General features: G+C 40.3%; 2 protein-coding genes across 2 annotated transcripts; one reads left to right on the forward strand and one right to left on the reverse strand.

The window, feature by feature from the left end:
• Positions 1-66: 66 nt before the first annotated feature.
• Positions 67-12,239, reverse strand: LOC311005973 (phospholipase B1, membrane-associated-like; the record flags this gene model as incomplete). The annotated part of the gene is made up of 43 exons (XM_083998574.1): positions 67-345; positions 433-507; positions 643-738; positions 818-922; positions 1,021-1,102; positions 1,348-1,442; positions 1,588-1,653; positions 2,494-2,574; positions 2,733-2,784; positions 2,882-2,981; positions 3,119-3,162; positions 3,260-3,327; positions 3,788-3,846; positions 3,944-4,004; positions 4,086-4,163; positions 4,249-4,320; positions 4,427-4,522; positions 4,617-4,721; positions 4,811-4,892; positions 4,993-5,093; positions 5,218-5,283; positions 5,759-5,839; positions 5,925-5,976; positions 6,067-6,175; positions 7,011-7,054; positions 7,158-7,231; positions 7,842-7,900; positions 8,005-8,065; positions 8,155-8,241; positions 8,468-8,536; positions 8,917-8,970; positions 9,123-9,230; positions 9,342-9,411; positions 9,520-9,575; positions 9,658-9,723; positions 9,810-9,914; positions 10,113-10,149; positions 10,250-10,316; positions 10,889-10,923; positions 11,001-11,064; positions 11,205-11,268; positions 11,358-11,413; positions 12,176-12,239. 43 exons carry the CDS (start codon positions 12,237-12,239, stop codon positions 67-69), a joined length of 3,345 nt encoding a protein of 1,114 aa, XP_083854700.1.
• Positions 12,240-14,719: 2,480 nt separating this feature from the next.
• On the forward strand, positions 14,720-18,913 carry LOC311006060 (protein yippee-like 5). Its single transcript, XM_083998706.1, has 3 exons — positions 14,720-14,880; positions 16,176-16,351; positions 16,473-18,913. Exons 2-3 carry the CDS (start codon positions 16,211-16,213, stop codon positions 16,695-16,697), a joined length of 366 nt encoding a protein of 121 aa, XP_083854832.1. The 5' UTR covers positions 14,720-14,880; positions 16,176-16,210; the 3' UTR covers positions 16,698-18,913.
• The last annotated feature ends 2,902 nt before the right edge of the window (positions 18,914-21,815 follow it).

Raw genomic sequence — 21,815 nt, forward strand, 5'->3', positions numbered from 1 at the left:
TTTTAAATTATGTTTTATGTTTTTTTTCCTTAAATAGTTCTTCACAAAAGTACAGTAAGTAGCACTTTAAAGCGTAGTGCCCTTCATCTCCTCTGCAGCCATCATTGTCATCTTGCTTCTCCTGGCTCTGCAGGAGAGGAGGAGCCAGGTGACACCCCAGCCAATCAGAAGACCAAGAACTGCCAGCACAGCGGCCAGCCATACCGGCACAGTGTTCGAACTACCAGGGGTGGGAGGCAGGACTGTGGATGCAGTGGTGGTTGTGGTGGTAGTGGTGGTGGTGGTGGTGGTGGTGGGGGGTGAACTGGGAAAGCTGTTTACCCTTGTGAAGATGTATGGATGCTCCTGGAAGATAAAATAAACTAAGTCAAATCCACTTGCATGCAGAATCATCAGCAGCACGTGAAGGGTGCTCTGTGGCAGAATTCTTACCTCAGTGGGGCATTTGATGTTATTTCTGGCATTTGTGAAATTGTTGAACGTCTGCTTTTTACCCACTGGCTCAAACTAGAGATAAAACAGAAATACATCTTTCCTCAGTCCATGACTAAACTGCTGTGAGACATGGTAATTTAGACCATCCCAAAACCTTCCACTGTCCGGGTCAATTAGCCGTTCACCATCCTGCCTCGCCAGACTCACCATGTTATTCCACAGAGCTGTAGCCATGTCAGCATGTCCCCGTTCACTGAAGTGGAAACAGTCTTCAGAGAAGTAGGTAGCGTCTGGTCTGGCATCCTGGAGAGGAAATAATACAGTATATGTGTCTGTACACTGAGAGTGGAGAGTGATGGCGCTTGCGGGGGGGATAACTTACAGCATTCAAAGGAACAACAGAGTTTTGAAAAAAGGGCTGCACGACCACAGCAAAGTCCTCTCTGCCATCATAGCGGCCGCCATACATCAGTTTTTCTGTCTCCAACTGAAAGCAAGAACACAACATGCTAACGTTATTGCAGCTTAACGTTGAGGATCCTGTGTCATCGACACATTTAGCGCTCACTGTTTTTGTCAATTAACCTGTAGTTCTCGATTGATCCGTTTCACTTCAGCCAGCTCTGGGGAATCTTCTCCTGGCAACAAGAAGCATGGGCAGACATACCTGAGGATCAAAGGTGAAGATTAACAGCTGATTTTTGAGAATAAAATCCTTTCATAAATTTTGAATCATCACTGCTTGTTGCACAATGCAACCTACTGCACAGTCCTTTCTTAAATGGTAAAATGCTGCACATTTCTTGATCAATATCAAGACCAGTGCTGATGACTCAGAGGACCATTGGTCCGTGAGTCAGTGCTCTCGCTTCACGTGGAATTGCTTTGGCATGAGTGGATCAATGAGCGTACTTTTGTAACACATTGCACCCAAGACTATCCCTTTTGATCCTGCGAAGACCTTCAATCTCCAGGATCTCCAAGACGTTAACTATCGTCTTGGGAAGCTGCCAAAAGAAAGAGTTTCAAAGAATTCACAATTCAGCATTAATACCTTTCAGTACAGATGAAACGTGAACCTGCAGTTTCAGTGTAGGATTTCTTGGAATATGGTATTTATTGCATGATAAAGTTAAGCTTACAGCTCTTTACCTCTTTGTACAACATGTCCAGGCTTGTCATCATATGATGGCTGTAGTTCTGAGGTGACAAAGAGGCCTGCAGTTTTGGGAAACACAATGTACAAACCTTTTGATTAATTCATAGTGAACACATGTAGGCAAAAGCCTACTTACGCCTTTTTTTTGTTGTGGTCAGTAAAAAGCAGGGCAATTATGACACATTTGGGGGAAAAAAAAACACATTTCATCCAAAAGAGCCGACGTCATGCAACATGTATGAGTGCACACGCAACAACTAACCCTAAGCTGTCGCTATCAGTCTCAGGGCTCATCTTAAATTGATGTTGGCCTTTGATATTCTGCTTCAAAGCACAAAACATTAAAAGAGTGGAGTACGCAGAGAGTAATGGAGGGAGAGAGCAAAGAAAAGAAGGAGGCGGAGGGGAGAGGTTTGGAGTCAAAATGAGAAAGAAGAAGGAGAGAGTGAGACAGAGACAGGATGAAGAGAGTCTGGGTTGACTTCTGTGTTGTTTATGCCTCTTAGAGAACAAGGCCTGTCACTGTGCCCTGTGTGCTTGTTTAAGGCAGACAGAGGCTCAGATAGATGGGGGGAGGTGTTTTGTGTTGGAGGGGGCAGAGTGACAGTGAATGTGCTCATTGAAAAGAAACCATGTCTGCTCTCATCTCACTCTGAAACAATAAAACAATTAAGGGAGGGCTGCTCACAAAGCTTGATTATTCTGCTCCAGTGCTTAGTCCCATTTGGAGAGTGATATCATGAGACAGCTCTACACAACACGGGGCATCGCACAACCACTGCAGGATGTTTAACCACTGTCCTGTGCTAGGAGATTTACTTAAAGGGAGTGCTTTGAAAGTGTCCTTCATCCGTCGGATCATCCTGTATTTCCTGTGACAGCCTCTTAAAGCAGCTCACCCGGTCGTTGCAGTACTGACACAGGTCATTGCCTCCAATGAAGAGGGTCACCAGCTTCCAGTCATTCTGGAAATCCACTGACTATATCCATGAAATGGATGCAGAAAGAATCAGGGAGACAGAGAGAAAGAGATGGGACAAAGAACATTTTCTTGTTTATCATGCACAATATTTCTACAGAATCTGTGCTCATGAAATTGCATTGCATTGGAATATGTTGACATTCAATTTAAACTCACAGTGTCATTTTTAATGGTATCAATCAGACGTCGGACCTGCCCGGGGATTCCTCTGTACAAAAATGAGGCATATTCATGAATTAACAAAATACTTGAACGCAAACCATTTAATCCTGATGATAGCCCTGATATGAAACGTTAAAACTCACGAAACTTTAGCCCCTGATACAGCCATGTTGAATCCAGTCTGCCATTTCCCCCGTCCCTTTGACACTCCTTTAATGTTAGGATTGAACTTCTTAAGGATATCTGGTACAAAGAAAAACAAGAAGGGATATCATCACTGCACAGAGGAAATTTGTTTTGTTGTGGTGCAACTCTGACATCTAGTGGTGTTAGTGTGCATTACACTTCAAGAAGGGCGCATAATAGAAACAGAGGCTTACTGGGTAATGTTGTGACAGTCCCAAGGTTTTTGTCTCCTCCAATGCTTGTTTAATTAAAAAGACAAAATACAATGAATTGAATGTTGACAATGCAACATGAGTGGCATTTGTTGTGTATAATTTTTACACGCAGTCTCTCACCTCCATGACACCCCTCTGTACTCAGTTCTTAGCTCCAGCAGGTTGTTTGCCTTTGCACCAAACCCTGCCTGCATGCAGAAAAAGGTGATATTATCTAGCCATTGCTCGACACATTTCCTATGTTTCTCTCTCATTGAATACATGTTGCTCTCTCTTTTTTTATTAATTTAACATAGCATTGTTAATCCATCAATGGATGCTGGCTTTGGAGGAGATTACAATGATGTTGAAAATGATATTTAGCCTGCCAGTAGCATAAAAAGATGTAACGATAATACAGCCAATTAATCCATTCTTTATCTGACACTTTACAAAACAGAAAAGTGCTTTACAAGACATCTACCAGAATACAGCAAAAGCAAAAGACAACATTTTGGCTTTAAGATATTGCAGACAGTGCTCTCCAACAACCATCAAAAATAATTCTGAGAGAAACAACTGAGAGCTCGGGGGAGCCTTTGGTCAATGTGGCTTTAGTCAGGATATTTTTATGAGAGTATCTGGTCACATTGTGGTGTTCAAACTTACAGTTATAGAGTCTCCCAGAGCAGCCACTACCTTGATGTCTGCTGGCCTTATCCTGTGAGCTGACAAAAGATCAACATGAACACATTGTACATCTAACCCCTGTTTTTGACTATATCTTTGGGCTTACTGTGCCTGAGCAGCACCTAGAGTGCTTACCTGACGTAGGCACAGAGTTGGATGGAGCAGTGTTAGTGCAGGAAAAGTCACTTCCCCAGTTCTAAAGAATGACAGGGGCATATTTTAGGCATTTATTGCCATAATATACTAATTGGCATCATGCATAAACTCCATGACCTACAGTAACAGGAGCAGTGGTGGGTGGAGGGCCTGAAAAGGTGTAGTTACTGTTGACAGCGGTCCTGAAGAATGGGTTGGTCTAATAAAGAAATGAAATAAAATATAAACTTGAATACACTAGAATGATTGTAATAAATAGTAATGTATAATATCAATAAAGTTACCTCAGAGGGACACTTCAAATCAATGCCTGCTGTGAAGTCTTGTGTATAGGTCTTGTTGCCCACTGGCTCTAACTGGGAGATCATGACATCAGTATTTAATTTAATATCATTATAAAAGAAATAAAAACCATGTATGCTGGTTATTGGAAAGACTCTTTAATAAACTTAATCCTCCTACCATGTTGTTCCAAAGAGCACGAGCCATCTGAGTGTGAGCTCTCTGGCTGAGATGGAAACAGTCCGGTGAAAAGAAAGAACGATCAGGTCGGCCATCCTATTAAAAAAAAACAATTTGAAAGAAAAACTTAAATAAACAAAGGTGGAACTGGGTGGGAATATTTCATGTTTTGAAGTGTGTCAGCTCTCACCTCCAACATGGGAAGGAAAACCTCCCTGAAGAACGGCTGCAGTACCACAGTGAAGTTATTGTGTGTCTCGTAACGGCCAGAGTCAATTAGCTGTCTCATAGCGCGCTGGAAGAAAAGGCAAAAAACTAAATGTAAACAGATAAACAGCTGAGCACTGCACTCATTGAAAGAATTTAGCTTTATTTTCTTTGTACCTGATATGCTCTGTTGAAGTCATTGACTCTCTGGAGTTCAGAGGATCCCTCTCTGGGCTTCAGTATGCAGGGGCAAACTAATCTGAAATACAAACATCAAAACTGTTAAATGGTGATTAGATTTGATCACATTTTTTTTCTTTTGGACAAAACTGTTTATGTCGTATACAAAAGGGACAAACCTCACAAACCAGGTGGGGCAGCCCAGAGACTTATCATTGTGCAGGCCACGCAGTGGAACCATGTTTAACAGCTCCACCAGATTGACAATGGCACGAGGGACCTGGGTCATTCAAAACACTACTTTTATAGGCTGCCTGTGTTTTGAATTATGACTGTGAAATTGCTGACATGCAGTGAGGCTGTGTGTGTTTGTGTGGGCTTGGTGCGAGGAGATGAAAACACACCTCACTGTGCAGTATGTCCAGAGCTTGGCGGATACGCTCGACCACATTCCTGGGCGAGAAGAAAGCCTGTTGAAAAAATGTTTCTCAATGAGACAACAAGGCATGAGATGGAGCCTATGCTCAAACAATCAGTCAATTAATTCATTAGCTGACTGAGAGAGGAAAAAATCAATCAGCAACTCTGTTGATATTGATTTTTTTCATTTGAGTTAGTGAGGAATAACACTACTGTTGCATCTCAAATACTACATAATATTTGTACCTTTTTCAATCTTTGATGATATTTTTGGGCTATTGATAGATCAAAACAACCAATTTGCATATAAATATGGCTTCATATTGATAGTGATATTGCCATGGCTGTTTGTCACTGTTTTCTCACACTGTATTGACACCTAACACCTAATTGATGAAACAATCAGCAGATTAGCTAATAATGAAAACAAATTGCTTATACAGTTTTGGATGATCTTGTCTGATCTGAGACATTTCAACACTCATGGGAAAGAAAAAAGAATCTTGATAAAAAGAAATTGCTCACGCTGTCTGTGCAGAAGTCACACATGTCATTTCCTCCAATAAACATGGTGATCACTTTCCAGTCATTATGGAAATCAATGCGCTGTAAAGAAGATAAGAGGGAAATGCTTAGTTTATTACATGAAAGCACATTTTATTTGTGTCTCTACTGCAGTTTACTGCCTTACCGAGTCAGTTTTCATTTTGTCCACTAGGACGCGCACCTGTTGCACCATATCTCTGAGGAAAAAAAGTTTGTTGTCAGAGTTATTCTGATGTTTTATTGAAAAGACTCAAAGGAAGGTAATATAAGTAAAGAGCATCACTGACCCACTCTTAGCTCCTGCTACAGCCTGGTTGAGAAAGGCCTGAGGTTTGCTCTCGTCACCTACTCCCTGTGAAAAGCCAGTCAGGTTGGAGTTGAACTCCTTCAGGATGTCTGTAAACCACAGTAACAGAGAAAGTCAACATTAGTAACATTAAAGCAGAGATTGAACAGATGAACAAGACTGTGCACAATGGTCATATAGCTATTGTAACAGATGGCATCATACACTTTATAATTCTTACAAACTATCAGTTGATCAATAGATGCTAAATGAATCTTAGGTCCCCTGGAAAACACCAGTAAATCTAAATCTTGAATTAGGATTAAATTTGATTTTTTACAGAATTTTTTTTTTTTTTTTTTTTTTTTAGCTTTTTTTGCCTTTATTTGATAGCCATAGTAGAGATAGACAGGAAAGGGGGAGGCAGAGAGTGGAAATTACATGCAGGAAAGGTCTGCCCGACGCGGGATTCGAACCGGGGACGCCGCCCCACACACTATTAAGCATTACTTAAGCATTAAATACTGAATTCATCATTTATATCACATGAATACGCATTAGTATGTAGTTTATAAACACAGTTAAAAATGTTTTACTCATCATGACTAAGCACTAACTGTATTCATAAACTACATACTATTGAGTATTTATGTGTTATAAATGAAGAATTCAGTATTAATCCTTAACTAATGCGTAATACTTATTATTAAGTGTTACCGATAAATCTTTTACAGATTAAACCATAATCATGATAATCAGAGTTGTCTGAGACTGTTAACCTTCTGCCAGACAGTCAGGCCTTAAATGTCAGTGATAAGATACTGTAATATAGATGTTTATCAAGTGTAATGCTTTGTTGGCCAAAGATGGACATAAAATAAATCTCAAGTAAGTGTTTTCTGATCACTGTCACTTGATTGGATATTACACAAAAGTCACACATACTTGGCAGAGTGGTCACAGTGGTGATATTTTCATCACCACCAATGCTGAAAATGACACAAAGAGCTTGTTAGTTTAAAATACAGCTCACCGAATCATATTTCTGGAAGTGATTCCCTGTGGGAAGTGTACTTCAGCTCAATGTCTTACCTCCATGACAGTCCCCTGTATTCAGTGATCACCAACAGTAGGTTGTCTGCCTTTGCACCCACACCATTGGCCGCCTGCAGAAAACATCAGTCGTATGACACTAGCAACACGTGAACGGCAGGAGTTATTTATTTACACATTTGTGAAAAAGAATTGTGTAAATGCAGTAAAACTCAAGTTTAAAGCCCCTTATAATTATTGATTATCACACAAGACAAACAAAGTAACATTACTTATTGTTCTCATGTGTAGTCAGTTTGCATATGTTTTAGTTGTGCCAATGTGTATCTCTATGTATTTTTTTCCCCTTGTAGTCATTTATGATTTCTTTGAGTAGTTTGAATGTCCAACATGAAACATGTAACTGCATGAGGAAAGAAAGAAAAAGAAAGAGCCGCTGGACGCCTTCTACCAGTACTACACCCCCTACCCCCACTACTACTGACTATAACAAACAGGCTGGTGTGCAATACTGTGAGTGTGTCTGTGTGTAGAGGCTCTAATCCAGACTAGGCCCCAATGAGCATCTGACCCCTGATCCTGCTGTCCTGTTCTTTAGACTGTAAACAGTGTGCATACATGTCTTTCTACATATCTGTATTTTTACAGAGATTGAGAAATATAACTTTTCAGAAGTGGTGTAAATTGTATTTGTAAATAAAGGAGGACGATGGAAACACTCACTGTCAGAGAGTCACCTACTGCTGCCACCACCTTAATGTCGCCAGGTCTGAGCTCATGAACTATGCAGGAAATAGAGTAAAGTCAATGGCAATACTTTTCAGAAATACATATGAGCAGAAATTGAAGGACCAAAAAAAAATTGTTTTTTCTTTTTCTTTTTTACCAGATGTTGGCAGAGTGGGAGATGGACTGCGGTCTGTGCAAGGTATCTCGGTGCCCGTAACCTGACAACACATACACACGTAGTACACTTCAGTAGGTTTTACTGTACGTGTTGTAGACAGTGTCACTGAAGCTGAGCTGAAAGACTTACAGATTCTGTGAGTGCAGAAGCTTCACTGTAAACTGTCTTTTCTCTGACGGTGGGGGAATTTCTCTGTGTACGTAAGAAGGGTTGTTCCTGAGATAAGAGTGGAAAAGAAGCAAATCACAGTGTTAAAGATAGTATCAGTATCAGATTGAAATCTTATATGTACTGTAATGTCTTCATTGTTATTTGGAGTCTTGTAAAATGAGTTCTGCTGCATACTGTAATATGTAGTTAATTTGTCTTTTTGACTTTTTTGCATCAAGGTTAAGAGACAACTCATTATACTATCATGACTCTGCATAAGAGCAAGCCTCACCTGGGTAGGGCAAGGAATGGCAATGACATCGTTGTCCATGACCTTTGTCTGACCTGTAATTGGTTGAAGCTGGAGGAGGAAAATTGATGATTGGTCAAGATTTTAGGGTTCATATGGGGCCATTCTATACAGCCAATAATCATACTGCCAGGTGCCAGCTAACAGTACTGATTGCACAACGCGTGAGTTCATACATGCAGAGTGAACCACGCTGGAGAAAGACATCACACAGATAATACCATCAAGATAATCTTTACATCTCTTATCTAGTCTCTTGTCAGAGTTACAAACGTCCACTGTAATCGTTGTTCCATCTCAGATTTTATTTTGAGGGATCATGTTGACTCCCTGTTGGCTCATTTTACAACTCCAACACAAGTTCAACTTCAGTGTCAAAGCAGAAAGTAGATCAACGCTGTCTACAGCAAACACGTGCAAAATGAACATACCATGTTTGTCCATAGCTGAACAGCCAGTTGGTTTAATTCTGATTGTGAATTATCCTAAAAAAAAATAAACACAGGGTAGTTACACATTAGCCATTTATGGGTCTTTTATGCAATTTCACTGGAAGGAAGAGAGGGCATATTTTACAGTTGTTTGCTACACAATTGTTGCGTAATGGAATCTGGAAGTTGCTTTTTTTTTTACTCACAGAGTTTGTGTTGGGTTCAAGGATAACTGGGGCCGGTTGGAGCATGGCAGAGAAGTCTGCACTTTCGCTGTGCCATCTTGGGTTTTCCAGCACTTGACTCAGAGAGTCCTGAAGACACCATCAATGTATAGTTGAAAGATAATGTAAACAACCAAATGTAGTTCAGATGTACATGAGCTACGAGCACAAAAATAACATATTTTTTGCGTGTATTTTTACCTGCAGTGTTTTTAGCAGAGTTGCTTTATGTAGGCGTTGGTTTATGCCTGCATCTCTCATGCACCCACACCTAGTAGAAAAAATAAAAGTGAAGCACATCACTGTGTAAAAGGCACATCATGTGCATTTTACAACCAGCAACACCATAACACAACAGGATACAAATGAACACACTCACTTTTCCTGCTGATGATGTGTGCTCCACACTGTGACGTGGACTAAGACACGATGCAACTGTAAATACAAACTGAGAATATTAGTATTCTTTCCCATTTTATTCATTTAAATTCTAATTGATAAAATGTACAGTACCTACCCCTTTCTGTAATATCTTCAGAGCTGCTTCCACATCCTGCACAACAGCTGTAACATCTGCAGCGACCTGAAACATAAAGTAACAGTGACATACTCTTATCATCCTTTGCTAAACTCAGCATATGTAATAGGACAATTATGAGGAAATCTTACATGCGGTGAGCAGGCACACATTGAGTCTGTCGGGACAAACAGCAGCACAAACTTCCAGTCAGAGACCTGATGATGACAACAGACAAATTTCAGATTACTGCTTACCTGTCACTATCACCGTCTTGTTTGGCCTATGAATGACAAGACATATGTTTTTTGTGGAGCTAAAATTGAGGAAATGCTGGTTGAAGACACTTCTTCACAAATATTGACAGAGCTGTAAAGGTCTGTCAATATATCACTCATCAACGTGTTTCTGATATATAAAACATTGTTACGAGAGGGTTAATGCACCTGAGACACAGACAGAGACAGGGCCTCGGCTTCCTCCAACAGACTCCTGCAACACACACATTCTCATTTAACACAAGTAAGACAATCTCAATACGCATGTAGGATTGTACACGTGTGTGTTATATCTCTGTGTGTGTGCGTTTTACCTGGGCTGCATTGAGGTTTGGTCCACATGATGAGCAATCACGTTGGGATTGAACATGGACAGTAACTCTATTACAGACACACAGGCACAATTTAAACAAACATTAATCCCGGACATGACAGAATCACACAGTGGGATTTTCTTACATTATGAGTTCATCGGTGTGGTACAAAAGATGGTTTGCTTAATTTTGTCTGAGATGAGGGTCAACAACCTGTGTGTTTATGGCCCACTGTCATATCCTTGGAGATAAACCTGACTAAACTATGAGATAATTGTTCTCAGAACTTATTCACCGTTGTGCTTTGTCCGCTTTATCTGGTGTTTACTGTGACATGGGCTTGAATTTTAACCGAATTCCTCTCAGAGTTAATAAGCAACAGAGCCATCAAACAAGAAAACCAATGGACTGAGCCTGAGGATGAAATGAGAAAACAAAATTCAGCAAAAGTGCTGAATTTCTCTGCTTTTCAACAAATCGTCCTAAAAAGAATGAGACTTAATCTTCTACCCTGCAACAATGTGAGTAGAAGAAGGAAAAGTAGAAGCCATCTTTAGTATTTTACGGTATTTTAGATTCTACTATTTATTCAAGCCAGTCAGTGGTGAGTGAGTGTAGTGGGAGAATTCATAGACCTACCAGTCAGCCTACTGGCCACTCTGGATGTTTCATCCCTGATGATGAAGACACACATGTAATTAGAGACAGTTCGCTGCATGTGTTGTTGATGCATGTTATCCTCAGTTCTTACCTGTGTGACAGTGGCATCCCCAGAGTGTAAACAGCTGAGATATCAGCAGGTCTGAGAGCATCAACTAATGGTAGGAAAACAAGGGAAATCAGTGTTCAACAATGTTATTACACAACACTGGACAATATATTTAAGATAATTTGGCTTGAATAAAATTTTAATCATTTGATTAATCACAGAAATGACTCAGGCGAAACTGCCTACCTGAGGTGGACAGAGACGAGGGGCCAGGTATTGGAGAGCAAAGTACTGACATGTAGTTTTCTGTCTGCGACAAAAATACAAAACCTCATACTGTCATTGTCATAGTATGTATGCGTACTCTTATTTAAATAAACACCAAAGAATATTCAGTACCTCATATGATTCTTCACTTGGCTGTTCATGTTCTTCTATGCCAATGTTGACAGCATCTGAATATGATATAAGAAACAAACAAAAGAAATCAACTCAGCACCAAAATAGTCTCACAGAAGGGATTTTAAAACATTTCACTTTTCAAAACAACAGTAATAGTGGAACAGCTCATTCTGTTGTTTTGTTAAACAATAACAGAATTGTGAAGAATTCACTTTCACTTATTGTTAACTGCAGGAATCTATGTAATAAACTGTGGTGTCATAACTTTTCATTGTAGTTTGCTCTTTTTGTATTTGCAGCCCAAAGTCCTCTGAGCACAGTGGTCTAACTAACTACTAACAGAGACATTTTACATTCTCCATGTGCTGTGTACATCAACAGAAAAAAAAAACTTTACTTATTTTATAGCATTCATAAACATCTAATTAATAATTCATAACAGTTGATAAGTGTTCATTAGTATAACCATAATCCTCCCTGTGGGCACCTACAGTAAGGAGAAGGTGGATTATAAGATATACTGTAGGTTAAATTCAGATAATTAATATAGAAAAACAGTTGTGTTAATGTAAATTGTTTCCAAAAGATTGACAAATAATATGCATTTATTTTAAGTGACATTACAACATTGTAGAATGCTATGAAAAATTATAAATAATAATGCATCCTGCTTAAAATTGCTATTATATTGTTGAAGTAAAGTGTTGGCTATCAACAGTGTGAACATGACCATGACAAACCTATGAAGAAACAGACGGGCTTTGCATTGTACTTCAACAAACTGTGAATAAATCCTTATATAGCCTATTATATACCTGTGAGCAGAGTGCAGGACCCAGCCAGGGCCACCAGAATCAGGAGAGCAGATCCAGCCGTCATGATGTGGTGAGATACTGAGTGTCTTCCTCACTGACGGCTTTGAGTGTAATCTTCTTTTTTTTCACCTCAGCCTCAAAGAGAGAGTGACGCCACCTCTCAGTGACAGTGAATGCACTGCACCTGTGAATGGTGTGGAGGAAGAAAAGAGGTCACGACAGTGCAAAGTTATAAAGGAAAAAAGAAGAAGAGGCAAACAGAGGAGGTCATTTCTGATATTTTTCACACTGTCTTTTATTCTCAGACATATCTTCATTTTATCAGTTTATCTGGATAACAATCAACCAAATGACAGGTCATAACAAGGCACAGGGTGGACACCAAGGTCAGCGAAATGTTAAATCACATTTATGGCCAGGACCACAGTATCTCTGAATCATCCATAATTCACCTTTTGGTTTGTGAATTTTAACAATATTAGGTAAGAACACTTTATAATACCCAATATATAAAAACACAACCAAATGTCACTGTGTGTCAGTAATTAGGCTAACATCTTAGTTTTAACACTGTTTCAATGCAGTTGAGATCAGTTCCCCAGATTTTATGTTTCTAGTTTGTCTTCCGTATTGTTTGTGTGTAAAACACATAGTAGATCAACAAAATTAGGTTTTGACCATAAATATCACGTTAATATTTAACCAAAAGGGATAAAACTGTGAGATTTGACTTATGTTGAAGCTGCTGTTCCATCATTTCAAGGAGAAGGACAGGGTTTGTGGACACAGTGATAGTAGCCAAAGTGACTTTCCAGGGAAATGAGCACATTTCTGTTTCATAATAAAACTCATTTGGGTGTAAATGTTCAAACAATCATCAATACCCTCCCTCTTAATCAGACTAGTAATAACAACATTGCATGCACTGACGCACTAGTCCTGTTTACTGTGCTCTCTAATTTAGAGAAGGTGCCTTATTGAAGACCTCTGATGATGAATGTAACAGCTAACTCTTGGCAAATGTTTCACCAGGGTTACATAAGAATTACGGTAACGATCATCAATTCAGTTAAACTGGACAGGATTAGTTTTGGAGATGTTTGATTGCTAAATACATACTTTATGGGTTTGTCCTTAGATCGGCTTTGCAGATAGTCTGACCCTTGGAATCAAAGAGAGTAAACATTTTAACTTATCTCGATGTGGTTCAGTTATCAGATTAAATTTATGTGTTTTTAAAGGGTTTATGACATTTTCATAGATTCCATCATCTGTGTTCTGATGACCTAACATCTTATTGTGATTATCTTATAACAGATTTAACACCATAAGAATATGGGTTTGGTCACAGGGGACTGCTCTCTCTGTCATCTAATTAAAGTGCAACTGGTGCAATGAATTTACTTTTAGCCAGGGCTGTTGCACAGGGGAGAAAGGTGATGGCAGTTCAGGGGGCCCACAGCCCAGTAGGGCCCACAAAAACCTCCAGTGGCCTAATCTTATATTCTACATATGTCCATGACTATTAGGCTACTCGTCCTGATGTTGCATCAGCATCAAAATAAAGCCCCAAAACATGCAATATTCATGAAATCTATTTATTTTCCAAACAATAATCCCCTGCCTTCTTTTTAAGTTATCCTTGAGTAGCCAACACAAACTCTTGAGACAGTTATTGGCTAATGCAACACAGACAGGTAGGCTATAGCTAGTGAAGCTGAAACAACAGAAAATGCCAAACCATAGGCTAAATTTTTTTCCCAAAGAATGGTGAGACATTAACATTAAGAGCTTGCTACCTTTACAGGCTGGGCTAGCCAGCTTCTTGGCTTGCCACTTGCCAGCCGTCCTGTATAATACCAGAACGTTCATCTCATATTGAAAAATAAAATGCACTGTCCCTTACTGAATCAATACAAAACACGCTCAACATTGCAAAAAGACACAGACAAAGAGTTAGTGAGATTACATAAAAAGTCTTGCAGTCATGGTGTCCAGAAAGAGCTAATTAAAAAAATAAGAAAAGAAAACAAACCATGAGCTAATCAAAATGTGGGAGGCATTTCAATATGTGTGACATGGGACAAGGGATTAATTGTGCTGTCCTACACAATGCAGGACATTTAAATGACCATTTAGCCTAATGTGTGATAAGGTGGTACTGTGGTAGAGCTGGAAAGGCAATAGGCCTACATTTGGATTGATGGGTGTGTGGGTAAGGTCCCATTTAGGTTAACTAAGGTCAACATTGATGCTTGAGTCCACAAGATCTGTCGAAGAAGATCTTATTTTCTTATCATGATAGGCTATGTGCTCCTATTGTGTTTTGTATCATTAGTAGTCAGGAGGATGTGTAATGTAAGGTAACAAGTGGAGCTGAGGGCTGATCACCTTACCTGCCATCAAAGATACTCATAGTTAGTTGGTGTATCTTTATAAACTTTATCTATATTCTTTAGCCCGGTTTAGCTCGGCTCTGCTGACCCCTGGTGGCGCTGGGACGCATCGCCTGGACCGGATGTTGACAGTCGGTGTGAGCCACAGCAGCGCAGACAGGAACAGCTGAAAAAGAACAACAAAGCCACGACGACGACGACGACGGCAACGGGCACAAAACAACAGATGCGTGTCTAAAATATCCCTCTAATATCGGTGACATCGTCGCTGGTGGAGACATTTCGTGCCACTTGAACGACAGTGAGACGGTAGGAAGCCGTCAGTCGGAGCAGAGCTGAACTGTCCCGTTGTGTTGTTGTTCTCCTCTTCCTAGCCAGTTGTCATTATCGCTGTTAGCTCGGCGGCTAACCTGACGTTAGCTTCCTCTTTTCTTCTTACACACAAGTCAGAGCGACGACACTCTGCCAAATTACAGCGAACCACAATTAAATCCAGCTAATGTGTTGCTTTGTATCATTCGGAATCAGAAAGCGCTAGCCTTTTTTCAAAAACAGACTGTATTCGTCACAATGGCTTTTTTATTTTAAGCACCATTCAAAGCTGCTGTCTATTCAACAGCACTAAGGACAAACCACCAGACACTAGAAACAAAGTAGGCCTACTGGTTGCAATCAGAGCAGCTGTGGCAGCGACAGGTAACAACAACACCCCAGAATACAAGTCAGGAAATACCAACCTGAGCTCACAGTGTTTGTTTTATTGAGATAAAACTTCAAAATTGCGGTATTGTGCAAATTGGACTGCTTGACATTTAAAATACTGCTGCATTTGTGGCAAACTCTTTATCAGTTCCTAAATAATAACATTAAAACGACTAAAACAGCCATGAAATCATGTGTAACATCACTATTCACTGATAAAATGTCATTTGTAAGACAGGAACAATGCTGAAGAATCAGCCTGTACAATATTTGAGTGCAAAACAGGACTTTTACTTGAAAAATAGAATCAAAAGTTACTAAAATATGTCCAGATTCTCCATATCAATGGTATTTTTGTAAGTAAGGAGTAATACAGATGAAGTATTGCATGTGCGTATGTAGTTTTATATAGGCTATGGCAATGTTGTTATTCATCATGATTGAAACTTTGTTTTTGGAAAATCAATTTGGGAGACTGATAAAAAAACTGATAAAAAAAAACAAAAAACGAGAATATCAGGTTTGGCAATTGGCTATCAAATGTTTTGATGTATCAAGCTACTTCATTTTGATGTAAATATACATACAAATGTACCTGTAATGTACAAAAGTACAAAAGAAAGGAACCAAGCAGCACCTCTTGCATCCTAATGACTGAAAAGTCTTCACAGATAAAATAGTACAGCGTGAAACAGTCACAATTAAACAATCCTGCACATGTACAGCATTGCCCACAAAAACCTCAAACAGGTTTAGCAAAATCTCCCACGGCTGTGTACTGTCATCGTACAGCTCTAGGGTATAGTGTTGTCTATTGCTTTTCCATAGTTTACTTTTGAGTTCTGCTTTTAGTTCACTTGCAGTAATAAATAGTTTGTCTGTCCTGTTTTCTCCTACATTAGCCGTAGTTGAGTCACTCCCAGAGAGAGATTTGACAATGGGACGAATCTTCTTGGACCACATTGGTGGAACACGCCTCTTCTCCTGTGCCAACTGTGACACCATCCTGACTAATCGGTCGGAGCTCATCTCAACACGTTTCACTGGAGCCACAGGCAGAGCTTTCCTCTTCAATAAGGTACGGTAGAAAGCCACAGAAGCAAGAGAGGGGTGTGGTCTCCTAAATCAAGATAGGATACACAAATTCAGTATCTCATTCCCTGCTTTAAAACGTGTGCATGCTTGTCTCAACTGTGCAGGTGGTGAACCTGCAGTACAGCGAGGTTCAGGACAGAGTGATGCTCACCGGCAGACACATGGTGAGAGACGTCAGCTGCAAGAACTGCAACAGCAAGCTGGGCTGGATCTATGAGTTTGCCACCGAGGACAGTCAGCGCTACAAGGAGGGACGCGTCATCCTGGAGAGGGCGCTGGTTAGGGAGAGTGAGGGCTTTGAGGAGCATGTCCCTTCAGACAACTCATGAGCCCGTAACATTGGATTAATTCATGTGGGAAGGCTCACTCCTGTGTCCTCCTTTCCCTCTCCTTTATCCCTTTTGCCTCTGTGCTGCACACAAACCACCTGCAGACTCAGTGGTTGGTGAAGCTCTGCCTTCACGTCGCCACACACACCCCCACCCTGTCTCTGGCCTCTGCTGATTAGAAGATTGGTTTGCTGGATCTATTCCTGCTGAATAGCCTTCCCCCTAAAATACTCCCTGATATATGTGTCACCACAGGGTACAGCCCTCCAACTCCCACCCCCACCTCCTTCTTTTCCCTTCCCCAGAACAGCTGGGGACACTGTTACAATGTTAGGAGTTGTAACTTCACGTGTTTAAGTGTTCATGCACGGTCACACACAGTTTTCATCACCACTACACACGGCATGCTCCACACATTTTTGTATGGTAGTTAAATACATGCATGATAATAGACATGGTCAATCACATTTTAAAAAAAAGAAAGAAAAAAGCACCTGGTTGTTTTGTTTATTTAGATAACTGGAGGCAGTAGAGTTGAGTCTGTTCATTATCCACACATGGGCAAAGCAACCAGCCCAGTCTACACTGCAGTGTCAAGTGAACCGGTGGAAGCGTCACTCTACATGTTTCTTTCTTGGGGCTTGTGCTTCTGTGTTGTGAACTTGGTCTCGATGTATTTTGTCATGTCGTAAGCCCTGGACACAATTAAGACAATAATAGTTGTTATTTCTGTACCAGTTACTGTTTATTTGCTAGAAGTGTAATGAATGTAGTTGTGTTTCAACTCTCTGCTCTCATCCAAATGATACCGTAAGAACTGCACAGATTGATGTCATATTTTAAGTATTCATTGTTGTGTTTGATGATGATGATGACGATGATGATGATAGTAGAAGCTTTCTTTAGATCTGGCTCACATTTATTTTGATTGACATGACTTTTTTTTTTTTTTAAATGTACAGAGGGTGGCTTTAATGTCCCATTCTTGCAGTTCATAGTATGGAAGCAAGCTCCTGTACAGAAGAAAATCGTAGAACTACTCTTTTATTGAGTTCTACCAATCTGCATCTGATACCATGGATCGTGTGCCTGTGTGTGTGTGCCGTGTGAAGAGCAACATGTCACTTCGGTGATCTATCAGGAGCATGTACCTTCCAGCCATGTGACAGAGGAGGAATGTGTCTGAGGCATGATGGAGACATTCTCTGGCTGCCTGCTGGCTTAAGGACAGGATTATGAGAGGATGGGTCAATACAAGCATTCAAAATGAGCTGGGTGACAAACTAACAGAGCCCCCGAAGGAGTAACTTCAACCACAGCAAAACAGATACAGCAAACAGTCATTTTTTATAACGCAGCACAATGTTGGAAAAGGACAACAAACCAAAAAATATGTTTCAGTCAAGCTTGAATCTGATTTTTTGAATTGTTTTACATGTAAATTCATTCCAGTAGTTGAATGCTGAGGCTGACCCCGAGGGTCAAACAACTCCTGAGATAGTGACCCTTTCTCTCTCTATAATCCTGGGTTTAGTGCACATTTGGTCATAAGATGACTTGTTCATTACGATGCAAAGCCGAACAAGCTTTGATTGAGTAATATGTCTTCAAAGTCAAGGCTGACTCTGACTAAGCCAGAGCCATTATTTTATATCGTCAGTGAAGATTTCAAAATGTAAAAAATGTTTAAAAGAAAAAAGAAAAGCAAAATCTCAGTTTTCATAACATTTGAGGTTATTTTTGGATTGGGTTGTTGCCCAGATTCATGGCCCTGGTGTAACATTGTGCCATTTCAGCGGGTGAATGATGCCTGCAGGCGTTACCAGAATGGTCCAGCCTTCACAAGCAACGCTGTCAATGTTTTTGCGTGCCTTCACAAGGTCATGTGAGACAAACATGCAAGTTGTCATTTCTAAAAAAAATAATAATAATAATTTTAATATATTCAGGACACTGACACCATCCATATTCCCAGGTCAGTGCAGTGTATTGTCAATGGCCATGACAGAATATAGTTATCATATATTGTTCACTTTTAGCATTTTATTGATAGGCCAACTGTTTTTATTATTTGCTTTTCTCTATTATTATTGTTATTTTATTGACTTTTGACATTTATTTTATTGTATATTTCCTGAATGGAGGTTTGAATAAAATGTTTTCTTGTATTGGTCACGGAAAGATTTTCTCTGATGTGATTTCTAAATAAAGATATAGTCTTGCTGGGTTAAATAATTCAGTGGTGATTGTGCTTGTTTTGTAGCTTTGTATGTCATTTTTATCAAGAAGAAGTGTTTGAACACATGCCATATTATATATTTTTTCTTCTCTAAAAGGATAATAAGATATTTTCTTTGTTTTCCAGTTATGGTGACTCAAGGCAAATAAGATCAGTATTTGGATATTGAGATGTTCGTGCAGGAAGAAGGGAGGATAACGTCCTCTAGGTGTCAGCAGCACGCTGAGTAACAGGATGAGTCTCCTATGACATGAGCCTGCTTGGCATGGTCTGTGGAGCTTCACTGCAGGCTAGAAATACACCATGTCACTCCCTGGAACAGAGAAAATGAATGAAATCCTCTGAATTATTTAAAGTCAAATATATGCCCAAAATAGGCAAACGCTGAATGAGCTGTCAGGAGAGAAAATGTGAAGGGAAAAAAAAAAGCAAACATTTGTGACCAGCAGCATACCACATCCACACTCTAAATCCTGTTTCATCCCACCTATCCAGCACTCACTGTGAATCATCCACGATGCAGAGGTTTGACTGCATTTTGGTTTATAAATAGGCAGTGACGATTCAGCCCTAATCCACCCACTAATGTTGCAGTGCTGCTGTAGAGTTATTTATAGCTCTGATCCCATTGGAGGGCTTCCTTGTTGGTATATCTGTGCGAGTCTGTGTCACTGTGGTGGAATCAACAACAGGTCTGCTTTCCTGCGGCCGCTCCTGGAGGTGTCCTGCACTGAACACACAGCAGCACTAAACTTCACCCGACACAAATATTAATTAAGGTCGATGAACACAACAAACTGTTCTGGTCTATTTTTGTATCCACTGCAGTTGTTTTTGTTTTCTCCTTTTCTTCTAAGGGCATCTAAAGCATTAATGGATTGAGAGGACTGATGTTTTTATGAGTATACCTATTGCCATTTAAATGCTGGACATGACTAGAGGCAAAAAGGAGGCTCCATCTCCAGAGAACTGACTGTGCTGCTTTATAATTCATGGTCGTCTTTGACTTTGTCCCTGCGTAACCTCAGGATTGTCTGCTGTCTTTATTGAAAAAGCCATCTGGCTAGATAAGGATAATTACACCGCCTTGTTGATCCTATTAGTCTGCATGCATGCAATTGGAAAAGACATGGCGCAAATCTAAATGTGACATAGTCTTTATGTGAGATGTGTGTGTATGTGTGTTCACAGCAAGAGCTATTTCTTCCACTAGCCCTTAGAGACTCCTACAGTGCTTTAAGGCAGGACCTGGGACAACACTGAGGTTCACTAAAGACTTTAACCTCAGGCTCCTTTACACTCTGTTACTGAGACCGTCAGTGTTGTAGGAAAATCTAATAATGAGTGGGGAGAAAAAAAGACGCACTAGTGAATTGATGCTCTCCTGTGTCTCATACAGAGTCTGTGTGTATCATCCATCTTCCATCCACCCACTGTCACAAGCCTATCAGGACAAATTTGAAGTTAAATTCATACCCAGAAGATGATTTGAGAGGGGGGGGGGGGGCAAAAAAAGAACAGGGAGTATAATTGCACCCTTAATTGGCCCATGATTCATCATCCCAGGACAGTTATTTTAGTTTATCCTTGCCTTTTGTCTTTCTTTTATTCCGCGGGATGTCAGCAGCATCACCCCCCCCCTCTCTCTATCCCCTCAGGAGTGAAGTGATATAGAATATAGAAATAAACTTCTTTCCACCACTCCATCTCTCTCTTTCTCTCTCCCTCTCTCACACACACACACAAAGGAGTGACATCATTCTGTCAGCAGGAGAAAATAGCATGCTTTCCATTGACATCACTCCACATCCGGTTGCTAGGAGACAGGGGAGTCAACATTAGTTACTATGGCGACTGCACTTCACCTTCAAAGCTCCTGACCTTTTTAGTTGTCTATGGTAGACGAGAACGTATGTGTGTGTGTGTGTGTGTGTGTGTGTGTGTGTGTGTGTGTGTGTGTGTGTGTGTACAAAACAGACAAGGCAAACTATAGCCTCAGTGTTGTGTAACACGAGCATTGAAGGTCTTGTTGACTCATTCACTGCAGTGTGCTGATTGTTACAGTGCATTTTAGATTAAAGCACTGCCGAGACAACGCACAAGACGCCCTGCAGCAACTAAAAATGTCAGTGTGAAAACATATCACGAAGTAACGGGGGTGTTGCTCTACGGTACGTGAGTGGAATGATGAATGAAATCAAACAAGAAAAACCCGTCACGTCTCCTATGTAATGGAATAACGTCACACTCGCATCGGGTGAGTAACATTTCAAACCGATGATGACACCGTCAAGTCTAATGAAAACCTTTACCTCCAAAGGGCAAAGAGGTCATTCAACCATTCGTCTTGAAAGAACAACATCTGGAAACATGACGGAGTTGATATAGTATATTTATTCAGATATATATTTCTTCCTTTAAGAGACTGACTTGTAACAGTGTCCACTGTGTTTACCTGAGGACAGTGACTTTTAAGAGGTCCAGCATCGGCAAGTGATTGTAAAATGAGCAACAGAAAAACAGCACGACTGAACAAGTAAAACATGGAGATTGTAGCTGGTTCAGGGGTTTCCGATGGGGATTTGATTGAGGAAAATGGAGATAGTTATCAGGTTTTGTAAACTACAACATGCTGATGATAAGATTGTTAACACAGCTGATCACAGTGACAGGAAACAGCCCCTTCTACACTTTTAACTACAGGAGCTGCAGATTCGTATAAACAAGAAAAATGCTACAGCCACCTTACTACCGTGTAGTTGACCATGAAAGACATTTATCTCACAGAACGGGGTTTGAGGTGGACAGCTAGATCACGCACTGCACAGTGTTACTGAAACTGCTAGAGATTGTCCAAAAGACACAAATATTCCCTGACT

This window comes from Trachurus trachurus (genome assembly GCF_905171665.1).
Source record: "Trachurus trachurus genome assembly, chromosome: 22".
In the NCBI taxonomy this organism is placed as follows: Eukaryota; Metazoa; Chordata; class Actinopteri; order Carangiformes; family Carangidae; genus Trachurus; species Trachurus trachurus.

What these genes read in the sequence shown, in the direction of transcription:
- LOC311006060 (XM_083998706.1), top strand. Translation starts at nt 16,211, where the DNA reads ATGGGACGAATCTTCTTGGACCACATTGGTGGAACACGCCTCTTCTCC. An exon ending in GAGCTTTCCTCTTCAATAAG is followed by an intron (nt 16,352 to 16,472) that starts GTACGGTAGAAA and finishes TCAACTGTGCAG; the next exon opens with GTGGTGAACCTGCAGTACAG.